This window comes from Phoenix dactylifera, chromosome 5 (assembly GCF_051530095.1).
Source record: "Phoenix dactylifera cultivar Ajwa chromosome 5, Ajwa_hap1_PhDact_Kaust_v1.1, whole genome shotgun sequence".
Classification (NCBI taxonomy): domain Eukaryota; kingdom Viridiplantae; phylum Streptophyta; class Magnoliopsida; order Arecales; family Arecaceae; genus Phoenix; species Phoenix dactylifera.
Genome location: NC_143194.1, coordinates 6,596,092 through 6,620,275, shown reverse-complemented (window position 1 = coordinate 6,620,275; position 24,184 = coordinate 6,596,092). Strand labels below are relative to the sequence as shown.

Here is a 24,184-nt window from a genome sequence, read left to right as displayed (position 1 = left end):
CTACCCGAAGCTCCATGGTGGAAGATCTCCACCCCCTCCGAGCCCCACCTCAACCGCAAGCAATGGATGATCTCCTCCTTAGTCGACGATCACCCCCACCACCCCCTACCGTCCAAGAACCCTTGGAAGCCCCCCCTCCAAGACCCGTCCTCTCGCCATCCTCGGCTCCGACGACCCCCGCAACACCCCCGACCTTCCCCTACCCTCCTCCTCCTCTGGAGCCGCCGACGCCACTGAGGACAGGGTCATCCTTCCCGTCGATGATATCCCGGAGCCCGTCGCCGTCGCGATTCGGCAGGGGTTCCGGGATGCCAAGGCTTGGCGAGCCGTCACAAGGCGAGAGAAGTCGACCTGGACTCCCAAGGTCAATGAGGGCACGAATGCCGCCGACATAAAATCGAGCAGCGGGGAGGACGCCGGAGACGAAGGGTATCGAGAGTTTGACGACCTCCGGGGGGGGAATTCGAGAGCACGAGGGCGACGGCGGGGGCTACGGTTAGGGTTTCGGGCCCTCCCCTCTCTCTGTTCTCCTCCTTCAGCCCTCAAGACCCCAAGCACACCCTAGCGGCTTAAGGTTAGGGTTCCGACGTCGACGGCGGCGGCAATGAGAAGGTAAGAATTCTACAGCTCCTCAAAGATACGCCTACTCCACCTCTGTTAGGTTTCCATTCTCCTCCTTCAATTTAGGTCGTCGAATCCATCGAACCCCTCAGAGCCCAACCCTCAGGTTCTCGGCTGCCCAGCTCGTCAAACACTTCGCTCGTCTTCGTTCTTGAGATGGTGGTGATGTGATTGAAGCTGAAGGCTAGCCTGTTCTATTGATGGATTGATCAAGATGAAATGCATCCTGATCACTTATCACTGCCTCATCATTATAGAAATTGATTTTATGTTAGGTTGGGCAGGTTAAACAGGTCAGGTCAAAATGGGTTGGGCTAAACAGGTTAAACAGGTCGGATTGGGCAAACAGGTTACTTGTTTATTAAACAGGTTAAACGGGTCGGGTTACCTGTTTATTAAACAGGTCGATTCAAGTTGTAATTCCTAACCTGTTTAATAAAAAGGTCGGGTTCAGATTTATGATTTTCTGATCCAACCTACATCTGACCCAACCCGTTTATGTTTGACCCGACCCGATTGCCACCCTATGTGCTACACTATTAGCTTCACATATAAATACGAACATCAACATGCTAATAAGGATCATGATAATGGTATACACACACTACAGTATGATGCTGACTAGTTATGTATCGACTATCTATGTTAAGCCTTACGTTTTACTAAATATGAGTATTAAAAATTTCTTCCATTTTAATATAAATATTAGTCATGAAACCTAATAGAAAGAACACTTGGAAATATTGAAACCATCATATATTACACATAACTAACATATATAAATACCACCAACATATATATAACATTATAAAATGAACATGATAATAACAGCATTGTGCATGATGGCCTTAATTAAGTCCCAACTTTTTCTCTTACACTCGTCTCACTTTTGTTGTTTAATATTGATTTTTGATCCCATTATTTAGTTTACATTTTAAACATTCTGAATCAAAAATCGTTTCCCGGATATGGTTTGACCAGTTCCAACAAAAACTTCAACCACAACAATGGGCAAAGTAAGGTCCGCCGTACCGGTACCGGTCGCCGTACTGGTACCGGTCGGCGTACCGGTACCGGTCGGCGTACCGGTACCGGTCGGCGTACCGGTGACGGCCCGGACCGGTACGTACCGGTCCCATACCGGTTCTCCAACGATAAGCTACCGGTACCAGATTTCACGCTGATCCGGTACCGGTCCTAGGCTGGACCGGTACGGCAGACCATGAGGCAAAGTATTAATTTTAGATTTCTTACCCAGTCTTAAGCAATCTAAATTCATCCACAACCTCCTAAGAATATTTCTAGAAACTTTCAATAGCAAATGAGGACCAATTCTTTCTTTTTCTTTTTCCAATTTAACGTTCTCCAACATCTGTTATCTAGCAAGCAAATAGAGAACTTCTCTAATACAACTTCATATTTTTAGTTATATAAAAGACTTGTTTTCCATAGTATTTGTGGATGCCTTAAATTGGTTGTCTTGGCATCTAAATACGTATCGGATACTAAACCACGGCTTAGATACATGTTGCATACTTATTTTAAGTATCCTACATTTTATGATTAGAGAAAGGCTTTGGACACTTCCCATATGACCAAGATAAAGGATGGGATCCTTTTTTTTATTTCTTTGTGAATGTTAACCTTTTAATAATAGGAATGATGGATGGTGGTGTTGATATTATTGTATGGAATATAATATGGATTTTAATGATGATTAAATGATGTGTTAAAACAGTTAATTTATGGATGATGGACTTTGGTACTACCATGGTTACAGGTAATAGATCGTAAGGGGCAGCATGCACAGCCAAAAGGACTCAAAGTTTTTCCTTTCTTTTGTGTTATGGGCCGGGGGGTGGGGGATGGGGGTGGGGGGCAGGGGCAGGGGCGTTCATAGATTATAGACCCTAGTCATTTTAGGGAATGATCGTTCTAAAATCAAACACTTGGTGAAAACTCCAATGGCATGGGGATAAGATGAGCCTCAGAAACTCACATTTTATCCCAAAAGAATTGGTCAAGATCATGGGTGAAGTGATAGTCCAACTTGTTGACAGCTAAAAAGCTATCAAGAAGCATTTAAAACGCCCTTTAAAATTGAACCACAGCATCCTTGCATTTTATGGATTCTCTTTTCCTTTTTTAACCTCCTTTACGCGATGATTGCTATTTAAATTTTAATATGGGATTTTAACCATTAATTCTTTATACTTAAAATAATTTTTTGTGAAAATAAAATTAATTGGCATGGCTTAGACATCTCCTATTCTCCTTCAGGCCCTTCTCAATGAAAATCTTAAGTAGCTTTCGGGAGGTAGAGCCAATGCAGGGGTAGTGGAGTAAGCAATTTTCCTTAACAACTAAGAGAAACATGCCATGATGATGACCATCCTTCTCTAACATGCCCAAACCCATAAAACTTGTGAGTAGTATGTTTAAATTTTTCTAACTTTAAATTCTTATTTAGTCAATGTATGATAAATTATTTATCGTCTGATGTACGCATATACAGATGTGTGTTGCATATACAAGTGAACGGTTTTGTTATTGAATTATTAACTGAGGAATTTTAATATTAACAACAAAAATTGGGATTTTTAACATATGAAAATTTGGATTTATTATGTTTATTATGTAAATTAACTAATGCCATATTTGTGCTTTATGAGGTAGACAATGTAATTTATATCAACCATTTGATACTTCTACATGCATTTCCCTTGCTTTTTCTTCATTCGAAGCTTATTCTTTATATTTTTCATTTTTTAAAAAACAATATTATTCTTTTGCATCTACATGCAAGTCAACATTGCATGATATACTGATTGGACTGATAGACATCTGAGTGAGTCGAATTTCCACCTTCGAGATTATTTATTTGATTTATCTGTTTGTTCTTTTCAAATGAAAATTATTGTGATTGTTAAATTTAGATAAGATCAATATGACAAGTTTGTAATAATCCTCCGCTCCCCCAAAAAAGAAAATCCCGAAATAACCACTAACAACTAACAGGACTTTGTTGAGCCGGTGCCAAGACCTAGCACAAGTTGACACATGTCAGACAGGTACGATCATTACTTTCTAAATCCTTGGTTAGACCCATTATGCCCTGTGGAATGCTTTTCTAGATACACGCTTAAAGAATATTTATATATTGTCATCTCGGAGCCATAAGGTATCCTCTTTTCTCAAGCCATATTAGCGCGCTAATATTTATGTCCATATTTATAACCACTACTAGCAGAGGGTATCAGAAATATCCTTGTCATATAAGTAATGAAAATAATGGTAGTTGGGTATAGATATAATCAAGGTCCGCCGAATCGGTAGCGGGATCCTTAATGGTCGGCGAGCAAGTCGGACATATTGGTTCGATACCGTACCGACATACAGTACGCTTGGGCATGCTGATTCCAAACCGGCATGCACAAATTTTTTTTGTTTTTAAGTTTTTCAAGTTTGATTAATTGGTAATCAATTTGTTTCAATATTTTCAATGATTTTAAGTATAATTTGATAATTTTTTATTTTTTTTATGTTTTTATTATCGTGGTTTAATCTAAATGATGCATCTTGTTGTTTTAAAGTAATACAAAACAATAAAATGATTAGTAAGATATTGCATGCTACAAGAAGCAATATGAAATATCCTAAAATCAACTAGTGAGATACAAAATACAAAATAATACAATCAATTACATATATTTAAAGTACAACATACATACCGATATCTAAAATCTCGTCGAGTGGTGATATCTCTCATAGATATCCGAATCATTAGCATCATTAGGAAGCACATCAACCCACCCATCTAAAAGCGGCGTTGTACTCTTGTATGCTTATTCCGTGAAGAATACACTCTGGAATATAACCAGTCTCAGATCTCTCATTGAAGCTCTACTCTGAGAAGTGTCCTCTGGCTGATAATACAGCTATGAAGGGACCAATCCCAATATGCCAGCAGCAAAATCCGACCTATAAGATACTCCAGGCTGCATAGGATAGCAGCCACCGAAAGACGATGCTTCAGATGCACCATATCTATATCTATATCCGTATGGATCATAGGTTGTCTATGGCTACAGATAATAGCTTTGAACCTGATACGTCTATGGATCCTATTCTACGTGCGAGATCATCTGCAACTGCATTGTATCCTCCTGAATGATCTCGAGGAGCTCATCTCTTATATACAATCCTATCCTCGCGGGCTTTACCAAATCATGTACTATGGTCCACATTCTATGTAGCATGCATGAACTGGAATTCACTGGTGAATCGAAAACCACTATGCGGCTGTGTCTTATAAACGGTCACATATCCACTCCCTAGCCAGCAGATCCATGACCACTAGAATCAAGGTCCGCGGAACCGATATCGAGCACCACACCGGTTGCCCAACAGGACGAGTCGATATGGACCCGCGCCGGGCCCGTACCGACATAGTAGAAAAGACGGAGAATAGGAGGAACGAGAGAGAAAAAGAGAGAAGGCAGAGAGAGGAAGGCCGGCGGAGAGTGGTGGAGGCTAGTGCTGGTGCGAGTGGCGGAGGCTGCGGCCGAACCTCTGTTTTGTTCGAAACAAGGGTCCAATAGCGAATTTCGCCACTCGCACTAGCGCTAGCCTACACCGGCCTCCGCCGGACTCCCTCCCTCTCCCTCCCTGCCCACCCCCGCTCGCTCTCTTCTCTTCGGCGTGGCGTTTCGGATTCTTTACTAAAACCGTCCCGGCAAGCCGCCGGTACGGCTCGGGACGCCTTGAATCGGACGGTTCGGGACGGTTTCGCTAACCTTGACCAGAACTGTCATCGCTGCTGCTCATTGTCTCTTCCTTGAAGCTGAGTGAATTAGCTCGTCTACACTCTCTATAGGTGCAGCAAGTGCCTTTTCTTTTCTTTTTTGGTGTGCTACGCAGTTGCCTTCTTACCCTTTGTACTCTTCTCTGCCTGCTTACCCTTCGTGCCTCTCTGCCTAGCTATGTTGGAAGGAGGGATGTCGCTCTGCTGACCAAATCAATCGGACAGCGTACTAGCCTCGTCTAAGCATCTCTCGATCATATCTCTGAGAGGATGTCTAGGACAAAAAGTCAAATAATGATCAGCTCCTCAATGACCCCTGTGTATGTGGCTAATCAGCTGAAAGGATGCGTGGAATGTTGTGATCTGCCCATTGCCCTGCATCAATCCTAGTCTTGCTGGCTATGAAACTAGCCAGTCGTAGAGGCAATCCTCGCTCATCAAGCTCCGGCTCCTGCTGCTAGCCCACAAGCTATCCGATCAGAGGATCATCCTCATCATCAACAAAAGCATTATTGATCAGATCTGTGTATTTTAACTCCACTTCCTCCTAAATGCAATTCAGCCTCAACCTCAAATTGAAGTGAACATATATAAGATCGTTCAGACCATGGAATGCCGTACCGGCCGGTACGGGCCGGTACGTACCGGTCCGGTACGGGCCGGTACCGAAACCACAAGAAAACCGGTATCTCCGGTTTTCTTGTGCGAACCGGCCGGTATGGAGCCCGTACCGGTCGGTACCGGCCGGTTCGCACTGGTACGAATTTTTTTTTATGAACCACAACACGAGGCGCTGTGGTTTTTGGCTCGCGGTACCGGCCGGTACGTACCGGACCGGACCGGTACCGTACCGGTCTGGCCCGCCACCGGTACGCCGACCGGTACCGATACGGCGGACCTTGGTTCAGACGCTTATGTGTCAGACAGTTCCTCTGCTTGCTCTAGATGAGGGTAAAGGTGGACCAGTTGCGCTCACAATCACTTGAGGAGACCATCTGGAAGAGGATCCAAATAGCTAGCCACTTAAGATTTCTTGCGGACAAACCAAAATAAATCCAGCATCCAACTACAAAAATATTGAAAAAAATTATATATAAAATAATATCATATTAGTAACTATCTAATGCCAGATAATAGTTATTGTTGATGTGTAATATATTTGGATTCATACTTTTCTTACTTACGATAGCTGCCGAGACTCCAAAGCTATCAGTGCCCTCTCTAAATATTTTGGTCTGTTATAAATAACCGTGTTGTAATATGTTAATAATTGAAGATGCCAGTTAACTTACACGTCACTTAAGTTAACTTACCTCTTCTAGACATATGGCTGCCACTTGTAGATCAAGCTCCATCTTATAAATCACATTACGCAGAACAGTTAGAAATTCATCATCCATATCGATTTTAGGTACGATGTACTGAAACCTCGAGTTCAGATAGTATGCTATAAATAGAGTTCGTAATTGCCTTAGTAAAATTGTATAAGTAAAAGAGCAGTCTAATTTTCATTATTTTTGCTTACCTACTAGATACAAGTCTCTACTTATCTGGTACCCACTATCGCTCAATGATGTCGATGTACTCTTGGGCATATATTGGATCTGTCGCCTTGATCTAAATCTTTGTCCTCTCCATCATATAATAAAAGAAGCCCATCTGGAAATACCTCTCACAGTCCATGGCCCGAAGCACTTCGTACAATGGTTTGATAGCCTTCTGCAAGCAATCCCCGGCAACGGCGCCAAAAATTGATCGGTTCTTTCGAGTTCAAAAATAAACCACGCAATAGCACGTATCCTGTAGGATAGTGATTACGGGTGTCGGTCCACAGGGATTGGAAACAAGTTATTTTTCTTTTAAAAATAAATCACGAAGAAGAATTTGCTAACTTGATTTAACTAAATTATTCTATGAGTACGAATTGAAATTTATCAAAGTAGATGGATCTAGGGTTTGGAATCCACCGCGTAGCATGGCATTAGGGATTGTGTTCTTAATTTTTATCTTTTGGAGAGGCATGCAAATTGGCTACAAGCCTTTTAAAATAAAAACATAAAGAGTTTCAGGAAAATCCATCTTCGGTATAGCATGAAGTGTCTACCTAAGTATGCTAATCTAGGGTGCAGCACACCTCATCTTCCTAGGCATGGATTATCTTAGACTACTTTAGCAAACACGAATAGTAAATGGCATGCTCAAGGTTTAAACATCATAAAAGAAATATTTCATTGAAGATAAGAATTTAAACAAGCTCCAAAATAATAAAAAAAAATAAGAACCACAATGCCCTGATACATTGCTAGGGCTTCATCCAGCCCTAGATTGGATGTTTAGCCAAGCATGGCTTCCGGACGACCTCCCATCTTCAAATGAAAGCCTTCACCTCCCATTATTCCCAATATATCACAAAATATTCTCTTTCCCCCCTTTTTCTCTCTTTTTTTTATTTCTTTTTCTCTCTTTTCTCTCGGCTGGTGGCTTCTTCTCTTCACCAAAACAGGGGTCTCCCCTGTTTTTTTCTTCTCAACCGAGCTCCCCTTCCATCGAACGCCCCCTCCCTCCTTTTATAGCCGTCCGGCGCACGCGGAGAGAGGGAAGAAGGAATCACGGCGGCTGATTCCGGGGCGTGGTGCCGGGATGCAGATCGCGGGAGAGGAGGAAGAGGGGCCGCGAGATCTGGTCGGTGATGGCGGAGAGAGGTGCCGACTGATGAAGTGGCGGGGGATCTGGTCGCTCCGGATGCGCCACGGGCGGAAGACTGGGCGACGATGCTGGGATTTCGACGCGGCTGGTTCGCTGATCTTGGAGGAGAAGACGCCACACGCGGTGATGGCGAAGGGGCCGGATCTCCGCTGCTGGGAAGAGTCGACCGCACGGGCACGGTGGGCACGCGGCTGATTGCGGCCGACTGGAATCAAGGAGGACTGGTCGCCGGCGGATTTGGTCGCGGGATCGTCGGGAGGACGCTGCGGACGGTGGGTGGCCGCGGGATCAACGGGGAGACGCCGGGATTTCGACGCGGCTTGATGGCGGAGCTGGATCTCGGCTGCGGGCTGCGTCACAGGCGGAAGACGAGGCGGAGATGCTGGTCACGGGATCGTCGCCGCGGACGGTGGGCGGCCGCGTGAGGGCTCTTCGGGGGAAGAAGATGAACAGTAGCCAAGCCATTTATTTATTTATTTATTTATTTATTATTATTGTTATATATTTATTTATTTATTTATTATGTATTTTTTATTTTTTTCTCTAACACTGTTCACATGAACAGTGTTTTTACGGAACACTATTCATATGAACAGTGTTCTCGGCATTTTAATTTTTTTTTTTAACACTGTTCATATGAACAGTGTTTTAACGGGACACTGTTTATATGAACAGTGAATCGTGAATTTTTAGTTATTATTATTATTATAAATTTTATATGAAGGCAGGTAACGAATTGGTTGGAAATTGGCTTTGGGTTTGCGGTGGGTCATGATCGTTGAGTTGCTTGAACTTGTTCTCGAGCCCAATGTCTTCCAAATTTAATTATTGCTAAACTGCTTCAGATCGAACTCGACCAGTCAAGACTAGAAACAATACCATGACTTAATAAAAAGGGTTAATCAAACATTTTCCTTAGCAAATTATAACTTTTGATCGAGCCAGGACCAAAACCTATTTAATTATAACCTTAACTTCATCAGGTTACCAAACAGAATCAACACAATCTCCTTCTTATATATTTTTTTTCTATAGTTTTCATAAAAAATCGTAACCAAAAACATATTTCAAATTTATTTCAATGATTATTCAATTTTCTGGTAAAATATGTATTTATTAGTTTAAGAACATTGATAAGTGCTATGGAAAGATAACTAATTTATGAATTATTAAGCACTTATCACCTTCACTATCTTCTCGGCCCGTTGCTAGAATATCTACCTCGTCACCAAGTTCTCGACAGTGCTCCTTTCAGTGCTGGCCCTTGCAAATCTACTTTTTTACCACTCAAAATTGACAAACATCTAACGTAGGGCTGATTTTCTCTAATGAAGACTATCAAGTGCAATATAATTGGTAGTAAACTGTGTACTCCTGATCTCAAGATCTCTCTTTCTGCATACCTCCTCATCAGTAATAGGACCTATGCATGGTTATAAATATATCTGGTGATGGTTTAGGGTGTCTCCACTGTCTGTTGCACCCTACAAATTTTTGCAATGTCCATCAACATGAGGTCGATACAATGTGCAGCACATGAAATCCAAAAAATATGGAGTCGCCGCTCCATCAAGATCTCTCCGATGGCCTTATATTGTGGCCCATTATTACTGATGACTTGCACGACATTCTCCTCCTACCTGATCAATTACCTCTATCAATCTGAGGATGTATATGGCGTCGTGCACCTAATCGAAAACATCAACTGACTTATAGAAGAAAGTCTTCATATCACAATATGTCAAGAAGTTGATAATGCTCCGCCTGGTAGGACCGATCCAACCATCATACATCACTGTCAGTCCATATATGGGCCACTTGCTATTGTATTAGGCAATCTACTTCTCTAGCTCATTATTGTTAAAAAGCTCACCGTAAATGTCGTTCGGTCCTAGAGAATCTACACCGGAACCGGCAGCCTATATAGAGAAAACAGCAGACCAATAGCACTTATTGTATGCTACATTCGCTGGGATGTGGCTGAGGTAGAACCAAAATCCAATAGCTCGCCACATCCTTATTTTTAACCTTCTTTAGCATTTTGTCAACCCTCTACTGCTTCGAATCCTTACTGAAAAAGACATGTGGATCTAAATCATGGATGGTGGCTCTTGATAGAATCTTCCTAAAGAAATTTCTGCTACCAAAAGCCCCCAACGTAGATGCAATACGGCCAATCTCTACTGACGGCCTCCCTCACTGAGTTCCTAAGCTCTGGATCTGCCCTACTGCTCGCAGAACTAAAGACCAACTCGTAGTATAAGGGCCCAAATCGAGCCTTATGCCTGGCTACCTCATCCTACTGCCATTGATCATCCAAGCTCACCTGCATGGCAGTCTAGATTTGTCTTCTCGTCATCTGGAGCGGACGCCTCCTTTGACTTTATAGATTGATCGGAAGATAGCTCTGCCGCTCAGCGGTCCATCGCCTTCTTCTTGGAAATCCTCATTTGCTGCTTTGAAATCAGTGAAGTGCTTCATCAACTACCAAACCTTCTGTGGGCATTTCCGACACATACATCGGAATAACCACCAGCTAGGTGCTACTTCAATCTGGTTATTCCTCCTTCCTTAAACTTTATGTTGCACTTCCAATGGTGCCGATCCGAGAGCATTTACCCATGTCCCAACTAATATCATGCTCTAGCTTCTTTTTTTCTTGATGGTTCCATTCCTACAGGTTTATCACGTACGTCAGTTTACCAATTATTTAAAAATAACAAAATTTTATTGTGATGAAGATAATATTTTTTACTTCAGAAAATACATCTGATTTATCTAATACATAGTAATACTTTTAATTTTTTTATTTTTTATATATTTAATAATTTTTAATTAAAAAATTTGTTTAAATACCATAAATTCAGAAAAATATGTTTTTTACTTCAGAAAATACTTCTAAAATATATATTATATGCTACTAATTTTTCATAACTTTTGGCATTAATTATATTTTTAATTATTTTTAAATTAAAAAATATTTTTTAAATATAAATGTTTTAAAAAATTAATTTGAGTTCAAATCTATGTGAAATCCTACAATAGATGCTACATATATTTTTCTAGGCCCGTGGGCATGCATCAAAGGCTACTTATCTCTCAATTTTTTTCAAAATTAGGCCAAGGTCACTATGCATCATCGCATTAAAACTTGAATAAATAGACATCAAATTTAGTTGAAGAGTAGCTTGCATACCCCTAAATACGCTTCTGATTTTACAATTTTTTACAATTTTATTTTATTTATTTTATTTTTTATTTTTAATCTAAAAATATATTTTTAATTTTTAAATATTATATATAATCTAAAAATTAAAAGTTTTCATGTCGTGTAGATCATCCATAGATCTATCATAAAATCAAGGCAAGATCAAAAATTTTGACATGATCTTCCCTTTTTCTGCAAATTTCAAGGTCTTTTTTGGCGTCCAAAAAAAAGAGAGGAAATGAGATAGAGAAAAGAAAGCATATCTCATTGAGGGTTGGATCCTCCTTCAATCGTGCTGAATCAGCATATTTTTCGCTGTGGGAAAGGATTTACGAGTTCTTAGGCCTTCCCAACAAGTCTTTAAAATAAAAGAAAGAGGGGGGAGGGGGCCAGTTCAGAACCGGTCTGACTCAGTGCAAACTGGATGGGGTTCACCCCAGTTATGCACAGAGCCGGCTAGTTCGAACTGAGTCTGAACAGTTCGAGACCGGTTCCGGCCCATTTCTATCGGTTCGGAACCAGTTCCGACCGATTCCAAAAAAAATAGGTGAACCAACCCAGTCCCCTGCCGAGTCGGCAAGGTACGGACCTAATTAGGCGGTTCAGCTCGATTCGGCGGACCTTGGATATAATAATATTCCATTCATGAGTTAGGCATCTCTTTTATGTCACGGATTTAATCCCTACTAAATAAATTATTTGATTATTGTGGCAATTATTTACGTTAGAACATTATATGTATTTGTTCCTCTTTGAGTAACAAGCTTACTATAAGAAATTTTAAATACAAAACCAATAAAAATGGACAAACAATAAGCCGTGATTCAAGAAGCTGATCAAATGTGGTGGTATAGGATGTAATATACCAACATAGTGAGGAGTATGTAGTTCCTGCACGAACTGGGTTGACCAAGTTCATATTGCTTGGTACAAACCAGTACCAAGTTATTTCTGATCAAAATCTGACCAATTCCATCTGCTTCCAATTGGTTCTAAGGCCCTCAAGACATTTTTTCTTCATATGTTTTTTTTTAAAAGAGAGCAGGAAAAGGCGAGGGGGAAGCAAGTGTTGTTGTACCGACCAGTACTATCCCGTATCGACTATATACCATACCATGCCGATAAGGTACTAGTATGATAACAAGGTTTGATTCAGTATATAAGACAAACCAGTCCATACCTATCTGTATCAAGCAAAACCACCCTGGACCACCCAATTTCGAGTGGTACCATGGCTAGGAGTGAGAAAAAAATATAGTTGGAACTTGGAAGCCTATCTCAATATGGTGTACCACATGGTACCTACCATACTGCATTGATACCATACTTGGTATCAGTTTTGTAGACCATGGGCCAAAGGATTCAACCACCTGAAGTGCAAACTTGCATGACAAAAGTGTAGAATTGCTTCTAAGAAGGTAATATACTCTCTTTGTTTTTGGCCATAATAATGGCTAAAATACATAAAAAGGGACAAATCATGTCGAACTTTTTTGGCATGATTTCTTGATGTGTTGTAGGTCTATCATTGATCTACACATCCATGTACCTTTTCAGAAAAAAATTTCTTAAACTATGATAATTTTTTGAATGAAGAATAATTAAAACTAAAAAATAGAAACAATTCTTTGGAAAAATAGCATGTTAGAGCTGTGTATGTGCACATGTTACCCCTTTCTTTTGCACCAATTGCACAATTTTTGTGCACATTTCGAGCCCCCTAAAGAGAAAAATTAGCACATTTTTAAAATCAACCATTCAAAACACCTTTTTTTGGGTTGGAGAAAATATATGTAGTACTCCTCAAGTGAAGGTACAATAATCCTTAACAAATTTCAATTTTCAGAATTTCTATGAATTTCAAAATTTATAATTTAGAATTTTAACTAAACTCAGTTAACAAATCGAAAAAAAAAACTAAGAAACAATTTGGTTGCATTTATAGATAATTAGAAACTATTTTCAGAGGTAGCTGGCATATACTTGACATAGTTATGCAGAAATGCAAATTATCATTATTATCTAGTAACTTATAATAATAATATTGATAATTAATTTAAAAATATCTAAATGAGTTTAATTACAATATAAAATATGAAGCCATCTTCATGCTATGATTGATAAATGGTGTTCAATTTAAAACCATTGTTGTTTTCTTTAAATTGTTTCACATCATACCACATTGGACCCTAATTATAGGGACTTTTAGATGTTCTAGAGCCTCAATCTCTCAAAAGCCATTAAAACAAAAAAACCTGTAAAAACTTAAGAACCCATATAGAAGAAACCAAGAAATAAAAATATATTTAGTGTACCAACCAGTACTAGACAGGCATGCTCTGTCATCCTGTGGTGGTACAACACGTTCCTGATACATTGCAATAACCGATTATCATAGCTTATATATGCCATTCCTTATCGGACAACTAACAACGATTTCCAGAAAGCAAGGAATCAAGATGTCATTGGGAATTGTTGCATATATTTCAAAATTCTTAAGATATTTGTCAAGAAAACAAGAAAATAACATCCACATTTGATTTCATATCAGAATGCAATACATAAGTTTTTACTAACAAAAAATTGAAGAAATATAAGGAAATTGACTGCAAAACCAGAGATATGATGATTAAGAGGCCTTATTACAAATAAACCTAAAAGTGTATTAAGAGATAAATAACAAACATTAGAAGACAAGAAGATACCGTGAAATGGGGACGAAATAATGAGTGAGGTGCGATCAGCAGTAACCTGACATATGTTTCAACCATAGCGATGCTAGGAATGACCTACAGCAGTGTTAAACATGTCCACAATCAATAGTAAACTTTTAGATTTGCCCAGAAACTGAAGTATACACAACTACATCCTGAGAAATAATAGTTGATTTGAACTAAACCAGAATACTAGAGCAGCAGAGAAGACTCATGCACACACTTTACATTCTTCTAAGAATAAACTAGATAGATATACACACACATGCAGGCAGAAAATAATATACAAATGACTTTACATATACAATTGTATGAATTTACACATCTATGTCTACATCATGATTCGTAGTAGCAGTTTCAGTACCCATGTCGGTAACATCCTGGTACAGTTTCAGGACATGTCAGTTCATGGTACCGGCACTTAGTACAACCCCAAGACCATGTATCTGTTCATACCAATGTGGTATGGTATACCTAGTGGGAGCGGTACAATCTGGCACTGGGAACCTTATATTATATATCCTTCTGTATGTATGTATGCATGCATAGTTAGATGCATGTTTATGGATGTATTACATATGTATATGAGTATAAAAATATACAAACACAATTTTATACTGGCAATATTTACGGGCATGAACCCGATATACTGCCTATGCTAACAATAATCTTGACATTTTTATCTATAACTAATAATAATTCAGTACATACTGGCACATCATTAATTCGCAGCATGTTGTGCAATTATGCACCAGAACATGGTATGCATGCAGTTCATAGACACATGACAGCATGAAATAATTACTTGATGCATGCCTAGATGTTAAGATATACATAAACAAATATTTTAACTCGACACAAAATGAAATATCAAATTATTTCTGCGGTAAGTATAAAAGGGTAAGATATCATGACCAAAACTCTATTAAATCAAGCAACAAAATCATGTTCATCTTACCTGACCAAGAAATATCGCATCTTCAAGTTGATAGGCAAGTTTCAAACATAAGTTGGTTGACAAACCAGAAAGCAACGTCATAGACAGAGGGTAAGTTTCACGCAACATCACCATTCTATCATTAGACTGTACATTAGATCCTTGTAATATTTCTGTGACTCCAGCTGAGGTAAACCAGTTCATCACTGCATCACAAGCAGGCTGGGCCATAGTAAATGAAAGAACCCAAAACATCCCCATTGATCTTTCATCCAAGTTCATAAAATCCATCGTGCGCTCTCCTGAAGCTAAAAATTAAAAAAAAAATGCATTATATAGAAGTAAACTTTTCTGCAAAATCCAGGAAACCAAGTAGAACAATCTAAAGTTCAAAATCAATATGCACTAGACTGGTAGTTGAAATGATTAGATCAAGAAATAAAGGGTGTATCAAAAGAACAGATCATTATTAGATTAAAAATGCAGGTATGTCGCTCCATTTGATAACAGATGCATGGATGTACCATTGAATTAAAAGCACAGAAATTAATAAGATGGCATAGTAAAACATTAAGTTTTTAAATGGAATATCTAAGAAAGAGCTTTTGACCTAGATTAAAAATGCAAGTATGTTGCTCCATTTGATAACAGATGCATGGATGTACTATTGAATTAAAAGCACAGAAATTAATAAGATGGCATATTAAAACATTAAGTCTTTAAATGGAATATCTAAGAAAGAGCTTTTGACCTTGACAGATCGAGAACACCTTCACCCTATACAGTGCAGATAATGATATTTTCAGATATCAACCATATCATTCCATATCGATCCTTTGTCACATGCTATAACAATGATATCAACATGAGCATCGTCCAATTTGGAAAACCGTGAGTAGATATGTGGGGATGTAGCATGTCTCATATAACACCTATAATACCAGTACATGAACAGTATGAGGGCATGCCACAAGATCTGAGACCTTCAAAATTATTAATTGCCATAACCATGTCATACTTGTGTCAATTTTTGATTTTTTATAATTAATAACCTTTCACATGTAGTGTAAAGTTATGGAACAGAAATAATAATAAAAAACTACTCTCATTAAAAAAATAAAAAGTAAAACCTACATATGCACTTCAGATTTCCTCAATCAGTTAGAATCAAGATGTTTATGAATTGCTCATATAAGCCATATTGGACATACATGTTCTGAAGGGAGGTAGGAAAAAGTTTTATAGTTCAGCTCACATAACATAATGGTCATCAATATCCATCAGAATTTCCAAAATAAATTATTTGAGGCATCAAGAACATAATTTGTGATTTCTGACAAAAGAAAATTACTTGATTTACTTAAGAATGTCTTATAAAAACAATTACCAGAAATTGTACATCTAGTAGCCTGTATGCTGAATGGTTTGTGCACCAAATCAACAATACACCATATAAAGTGATTTTGCAATAATAAATTTAAAGAACCAGAATTAATTTTGCCAAATAAGTAGATCTCAAGCCAAAACCTAATGCAAATACCTTTTGCCACTTGCTTCCACCACTCATCTATTTGCTTTCCTTTCTGAAGCTGATCGTTGTTGAGATACTCTCTAATAGAAGCGTTGAAAGACCAAATGCGCAAGGTTTGGCTACTACTGATGAAGTCTAAAAGAATACTTTGAGCATTGACATTGTTTGAGTCAAAATTTTTATCTTCTTTATGAAAGGAAATGATCTTTTTTGTAGTCTCCACCTGGCAAAAACAAAAAATAAGACGTGTAGAAGCAAAAAAAAGTAATATATATTGGAAAAGAAAATGAGCATTAAAGTTACGAAAAAAATGCTCACAATAAAACATGAATAAATGTCAATTAGATTAGTGGCTCTTTCTCCATGGTAAAAAAGTGCAAAAGCACATTAATTTATGAATATGCACTGGGAACCACCTTCTTTGGGTCTGAGCATAAAGTGTTCATGACAATCTCAATACGAATAATTTGCGCAAGCAGCCAGGTCACATGATTACTCCGAAGAATCTGTTGGTCACCTTTTGTAATTCGAGATGCAAGTTTATTAACAAAATCGAGAAAATCAATACAGCCACTCTTCATGAGAAAGAAAAATATGTCCGCAAATATAAGCCATTCCTGCCAGCACTGGGTTTCTGCAAAAGTAGAATGAAAGAAACATGCCACTTATAAAAGTATGGACATAAGCATAAGCAAAAAAGGATGTTATAACTTGGGTAAAGACTAAAATTACCACAAGTTGAAAGAGAAAAAAAGAAGCAGAGAAAAACTAAGCTTGAAAAATAAAAGTATTGAATAATATAAGTGTTAGCACAAGAGTGTAGAATAATAGAGTTAAGGGCTTCTAATTCAGGTCATCACTTCCCATAAGTACACAGATGCACATCTACCATGCTTAAAACTAAATAGCAAATAGCAAAATCAAAATGCAACTAAAACAAAGGAAAAAAACCTAAATGATAATATAGTTCAGATAACAAAATATGCCTGTATCATTACCTTATACAAATCAATTAATTTTATCCAATACAATGTTAACACGTGTTAAATAAATCACTCCTAGTATTGTACTCCAGAAATACATAGTGTACATTGATATGGATTTGCAGCAAGAGGCTAACACAGTTTATATGATTCACCAAGTATCTAACATGACAGGAGGAGAAATTACAACAAAACATTAACTTAGAGGGGAATAACCAACAATGATGTAACCAGTGTTGCACGAAAACAGATACAAGAATTGGATTCCCACATGTATCCAAGCGTTTGACACCTCAAGAGGAGAAAAGGAGACACTCCGATAAGAGTATATGTAGAAACTATAGTTTTGAATAAATTATATATTCATTCTCCAAAAATTGTATAAAGAAGACACTGAAAATTTGTTATGGTATTTCAATTTACATGTTGCTCATCCAAATCTCCCAAGTAACTTAAGGATATAATAGAACTGGTATTTGACAAGGTTATGTAATAGTTAAATTTTTGACCAGTCTCTAAAAAGAAGAAAAAAAATCTTACATCTATGTTTCCAACTTTATTATAGCTGGCTGAATTCATTGCTAGAAGAATGCACTCTACAGCAATCTCTAGAAGCAGCAAACAAATAATTGATGAGTATCCAAGTTGTTTGATGCATAATCAATTCAACTGCATGTATGATGCAGCATAGGTAACAAAGCATGCAATGAATGACATAAGAACATATCAACGTACGCCGTCTCGGTACTGGGCTCCGTACTAGTATCACCTTATTACTATGTTGATACACCCGGTATGGAGGCCGGTTCGACATACCGAGTATTGGTAGTTTGGTACGCCCCCAATACCACATACCGGTACCAAACTGGTATGGAACGATACACCTCATACCATCCAGTTCAGTACCTTGGAACAAAAATGCCCTTGATCTAAGTTTATACATTCAATAAAATACCTTTAAGGATTGTGACTTGATATCCAAACATGATATAACATTGTCACTTAAAACTCACAGACAAGAACAGATGAAGTAATTAGAACTTTGGAAGGGGAAGTGGGTGCTAAAAGCCCTTGGAACAAATTATCATATGTAGATATTCACCAATCACAAGTGAAAGACAAAAATGCCCTTGATCTAAGTTTATACATGCAATAAAATACCTTCAAGGATTGTGACTTGATATCCAAACATGATATAACATGTCACTTAAAACTCACAAACGAGAACAGATGAAGTAATTAGAACTTTGGAAGGGGAAGCGGGTGCTAAAAGTTCCCTGGACCCCTTTTCAGTCTTTTAAGGCATCTTGTGTGAAGCTAAGAGCACGAATATCACTTGTTTAGTGTCAAATTCATACGAACTGATTAGACTATTGAAAAAAAAATAAAAATGCAAACAAGCAAAAGAAAAGTAAATATGGGATATCAAATCAAGCAATAAATAATAGAGCTTCCTGTGGAAAAGCAATTTAAAACATTGAAAGCACAGTGGGTTATACCAAACAATAATATCAAGCACACTAGAAGTTCATTATTGCATTTTGTGGGCCTTCGGAAAAATGGATAAGTTGTAAGACGAAGAACAGTTTAGTTATCAATATAAGCACTGAAAAATAACCACAAAAATCTGAGTTATAAGCATGACATATGATCTTGATACAAAAGAAAAAAGGTAGAAGACAACTGGATATATAATGTTGTACAGCATATTACTATAAGCTTTATCCAGGTACTAAATTGTTGGTTTGCATACCATCATAGTAGATTATCAGCACCATAAAGGAGTGCATATATCAATTTCATCTGTCAACCTATAGCATTGTGCATCAGCTAATATCAATACAGACTGGTATCTTGTGAAACAAGCTTATATTTCATTTTCCTGTTTCAAATCCGTTTTCATCTATCCTGTAAAGACTTATTTCTATTTGAAATGGCCTAAAGATCTACCCCATAATTCCTTTTCCTTTTTCCCCTTCTTTTTTCCTTTTCTAATTTAGAATCTGATGTCAAATCTCTAAAGCAGACATGATAGTCTTAATTAAAACAAATGTTTGGAAAAGGAAAAGGAGACCTGTACTATATATGCCACCCGTGATAACACAAGTATATAAGGTTCCCTTTTATTTTTGCTACCAGAGTGCAGAAAATGGATGCAGATGACTGTAGAAACCCAGAAGCAAAGAGGCTCTGAGCTTCAGAAATGCACTCTCCTCTGCAGTTTGAGTTAGGTTATACATCAGAATAGATGCATTATGAGCCTATTTTTATTTCTAGTTTGAGTTATGTGAAACAATATACTTGAAACTACACAGAAAGCAATGTTAAAAAGCAACCAGCAGAAATTTTTCAGATGGTTTATGATCCCATGATTAAGTAAATTGGTAAAATAAATAATGTTCACTTGTTTGCTTTCTTCTTTTCAAACGATACATTTTCTTGTTCAAAACTCATCAAAAAATTAGTACAAGGCAAGAGTCAAAACGAGATCCATATAATATCAGCTCTAGCAGACACAACATTCAAATATGATATTCAATAAAATGCAATCGTTCAATTTGCAAACTCAAACCTGATTAGTATGGCTCACACCTTCTATGGGTTAAAAATATAAGTCTGATCGAGTATCAATCAGTATTAGTCTCTATTGCAGTGCATCAACCTATCATATAGAGTAATACACACCAATACAGTTCCAGCATAGCCTAGCATAACTGAAAATGTGCTTCGTTGTAAATTGGTTGCTTAATTAATATCTTTATGTTGATTTCTGGATAGGAGTAATTAATGTGGAGCTGTATGCAGCTTTCTAATGATGCTTAGCAGAAACAGCAATAAATAATTGAGAAGATTCATATCACAATGTATCTATAGGACTTAAACATCTATTCTCATGGTTTTAAACATGGTCTTCCGAACCAAACCGTACCGGCCGGTTCAGCCCAGTACGGACCGGTCCGGCCTGGAACCGATATCTGGACAGCGTGAGAACCAGTTCTAGCTATTTTCGGAGCAGTACCGGCCGATACCGACAGGTACGCATGCATACCTCGTACCGGCCTGTACCGGCCGGTTCGCACCGGTACTTTTTTTTAATCACAGCATGTGCGCTGTGGTGTCAGAGCGCGTGGCTCGAAAGGGCCGCACGCGTTGTGGTGTCAGAGCGTGTGGCCCTTCCATCGCGCGCGGGCGCGATTCCCCGCGCTAGGAACCATCCCACATGAGGTTCCCCAACCCACGTGGGGCAGCACGCCCGCACGGGCGTGAGCCAGTTCATCCGCACGGGGCAGCGGGCGCGCTGCCCCACACGGGTCATAATTGCCACAGAGTGGCATTAATCCGCACGGGGCAGCGGGCGCGCTGCCCCGCACGGGTCATAATTGCCACAGAGTGGCATTAACCCACCTTTTATCCGCGCGCGAACCGAAAAAAAATAAGGCAGGAGACCGGTTTGTACCAGACCGGTTCCAGTATGAACCGGTCTCGAACCAGTCCGGTAGGCGACCGGTATGCCTACCAGTACCGATTCAGCGTACCTTGGTTTTAAACATGTTTGGGATCCCCAAGTTGCAAGACTAATTGGATGTTAGTTCTGTTGTTTCCATTTTGATAACAGTAGTTTCAAGTTTTCAACACCCTTAAATTAATTACGGTCTATGGACCACCGAATTCATGCCACATATTTAACAGAAAGGCTTTATGAATTAATGTTCTGTGAAATTGCAAAAAACAGTAGCTTGTTTTTGATTTCACAAAAATATCCGACCCAAAATCAGATAGAACCATAATAATTGCAGATAATAAGACTAAAAGGGGACTTTCACCTCTCTGACATCCAGTTGTGATTTTACTATGGAATTGCTCCACTAATAAATACTTTTGTCACCAACTTGAATCTTTATAAATGCGAGTAAAATCTCATTACTGTAAGTAATTCCTAACTGATGAAGCATCCTACACCAGATGCAGCTAACATACCGTAGACTAGCAAGCCAAACAGTAGTTACACTCAGTACAAGAGATTCCCCATAACAAAGGGAAACAAAAATATCTGATAACTAAGAAGAAAGAAAATAAACAAATGTTTCCATAAAGCTTTATATAGAAAGAACCTAATTCAATCCAGAGAATACTCCCAACGATCCTAGCAACCCCACCAACCAAGATAAAATAAAAAAGGAAATTTTAAAGGTACTCTAGGTGACAATTGAACTTTATAACATTTCAATAACTTCCCAATATCAGAAATGACCTAAACATTCTGAAATAGGATTCTAGTTCCACTTAAACTGCTAACTAAAACAGCAGATATAAAGATACAACTCTATGTTTGACTCCAATTTATGTGGTGTACTCAAATTATTCTGAAGTAGATCAGCAATTGCAATTTTGTTCACGATTATTTTGACTAGAATAGTTTTCTGTCTTTGAAGCATCTATTGATAGGACTATCTTTTTGCGGTGATTTGGCACAATGGTAAGGTTGCTCTATCATTACCTGGAGGTCATGGATTCGTAACACAGAAACTGCCTCTCCACAGGTGGAGGTAAGACTGCGTACCCTGCAATGGCAAGAGCCTCATGCACTGTGCTGACCTTTTATCTTTTAGTGGTGATGTTTTCCAAGTGCCAGCACAATAACCATGTTGTGCCAAGATTTAAAATGTTCTACTTAAAACCTTGAGCATACAACAGAAACACAATAGCTAAAACTGGAGTCTGTATTATTATAACATCCTACTTAGTCAATAGTGAAACTCACACACAAGTGTACTCCAAAAAAAGATGAAAAATAGTTTCACCAACATTAGTGCCTTACATTCCTCATAATGTGTGTGTATAATGCATTGTTGTTTCTCATATATTTTTCTTGCTACTATGATTGTAAGTGCATGAGCCTGCAATATGTGATAAACAATTTGCTGACTTCCTAATCAATACAGAATAAGGTCATCAATGAATAAGCTTTAAATATGAAGGGAATAGAAATGAATCTACTCGGGGTCTTGTAGTATATTTTGCTCCTGGAACAATCATATAAAATAATCATGCGAGATGAAACAAAGCATGAGCAATACCTGAGTTTGTCATTTTTAGTAGCTCTATCGTTCTGTCAACAACAGCCTCACAAATCATCTCGGGAGAAAAAACAGCACCAGGAGTTGATGCTTGCTGAGTTTTATAACAAGGGGCAACTAGAAGCACGCGCCTCCACCAATCTGGTGATGGAGTTGTACGAAGAGCATGTCTTAGACAGCGCAAAGCCCTTTCCCAATCAAGACTCCCCTTAGGAATGGAATAAGCAAAATCCTATGCCAGCAATATAAACAAAATTCAATAAGAATTGTAAAAAAAGCAGATGTGACAAAATATTACTGTGTCTAGAACATGTATTTCCCCACTTTTATGTTCTTTATTTTGCACATTTCTTGGTGTTCATGTCTCAAGTCTGAATGTTATCTAAGTACTTTTGTTGATCAGAGCAACAAGCATGTACAAGTCAGCGGTGTATTCAGAATATAGTTATTTCCCTTGAGTGTAGTAAGTTAGCAATACAGTTATTTCCTCTATTTTCACATTGAATGAGAGATAGTAAAGTTATTAGAGGGTGAACATTGGCGCAATAATAAACTGCTCCATTGTGACCTAGAGATCAGGGGTTTGAAACACAGAAACAGGAAACACGCAGGGATAAGGCTGCGTACATCTGACCCTTTCCAAACCGTGCAATGGTGGGAGCCTTGTGTACTAGCCTGCCCTTTCAATCATCAAAATCTGTGAATCCTGAATAAGACGCTGACTTCATCCATCAAAGTGTAAAATCATTAAATTTTATGAACCCCAAATATGAAGCTGACCTCTTCATCAATCGGAGCTCATATTCAGCAGGAGCAACCACTTCCTCCGTTATATATAGTAAGTCAGTAACATATATTATTTTTCCATTGTGGTGGAAATCTCCTTCATCCTAACTAGCAGTTCCTTATTAGACTTAAGCAATCCCTTAAATCTCCTACCATAAACTAAAATTGTCATGAACCATCAATACAATCCCCAAATGAAAAGCAATGTAATCTTCATCATCTTCTACATTGTACGCCCATTGTACTTCATGAAAGCAACCCAGCTTTTAGCTTCAAAAAGTAGACATATCCTTAATGCTAGATGAAGAAAGATGCATGCAACTATTTGATACACTGAAAAATCCCCATAAAATACAGTTAAACAATAGGGAGGTAAAATTCCAAAATCATTAAAAGAATACGTATTATATAATGGATACTTCTGCTAGTGGTGTTCGACAGATAAACCAATCTATTTAGTAGCAAACCATCGCATTTTTGTTTATGTGCTTGTAGCATGCATTTTTCTTAAGGATACTCCCATGATCATGGGCGTAGACGTAAAGAGACAATTAGCCCGTACATCAAGAAGGCACTTGCAGAGATTTGTCTTTTCTCTAGCTGTCTAACACATTCAGCATGTTGAAGTATTCATGGAAGGGTTTTTCCCACCACAAAAGGACCGTAAAAATGCTACACAACTTTCAACAATAATGAACAATTTTTAGTATCCGACAGACATATGCCCAATGATTCAAATCCCATGGTGGACGAGGCCATCCTAGTTTTTCCTGGAATGGGATGTGATGCCATCCCTCCCCATCTTGAAACTTGGGA

At 38.4% G+C, this 24,184-nt stretch overlaps 1 protein-coding gene across 1 annotated transcript in view; it reads right to left on the bottom strand.

The window, feature by feature from the left end:
• The window catches only part of LOC103721130 (mediator of RNA polymerase II transcription subunit), a 70,216-nt gene that overhangs the window by 34,776 nt on the left and 11,256 nt on the right, over positions 1-24,184 (bottom strand). Inside the window, exons 5-9 of the mRNA XM_039129345.3 lie at positions 22,583-22,814; positions 16,938-17,155; positions 16,531-16,744; positions 15,012-15,298; positions 14,045-14,128 (exon numbers count right to left, since the gene is read on the bottom strand). Of these exons, the coding sequence (XP_038985273.2) occupies positions 14,045-14,128; positions 15,012-15,298; positions 16,531-16,744; positions 16,938-17,155; positions 22,583-22,814 (1,035 nt within the window). The remainder of the gene's footprint in view (positions 1-14,044; positions 14,129-15,011; positions 15,299-16,530; positions 16,745-16,937; positions 17,156-22,582; positions 22,815-24,184) is intronic.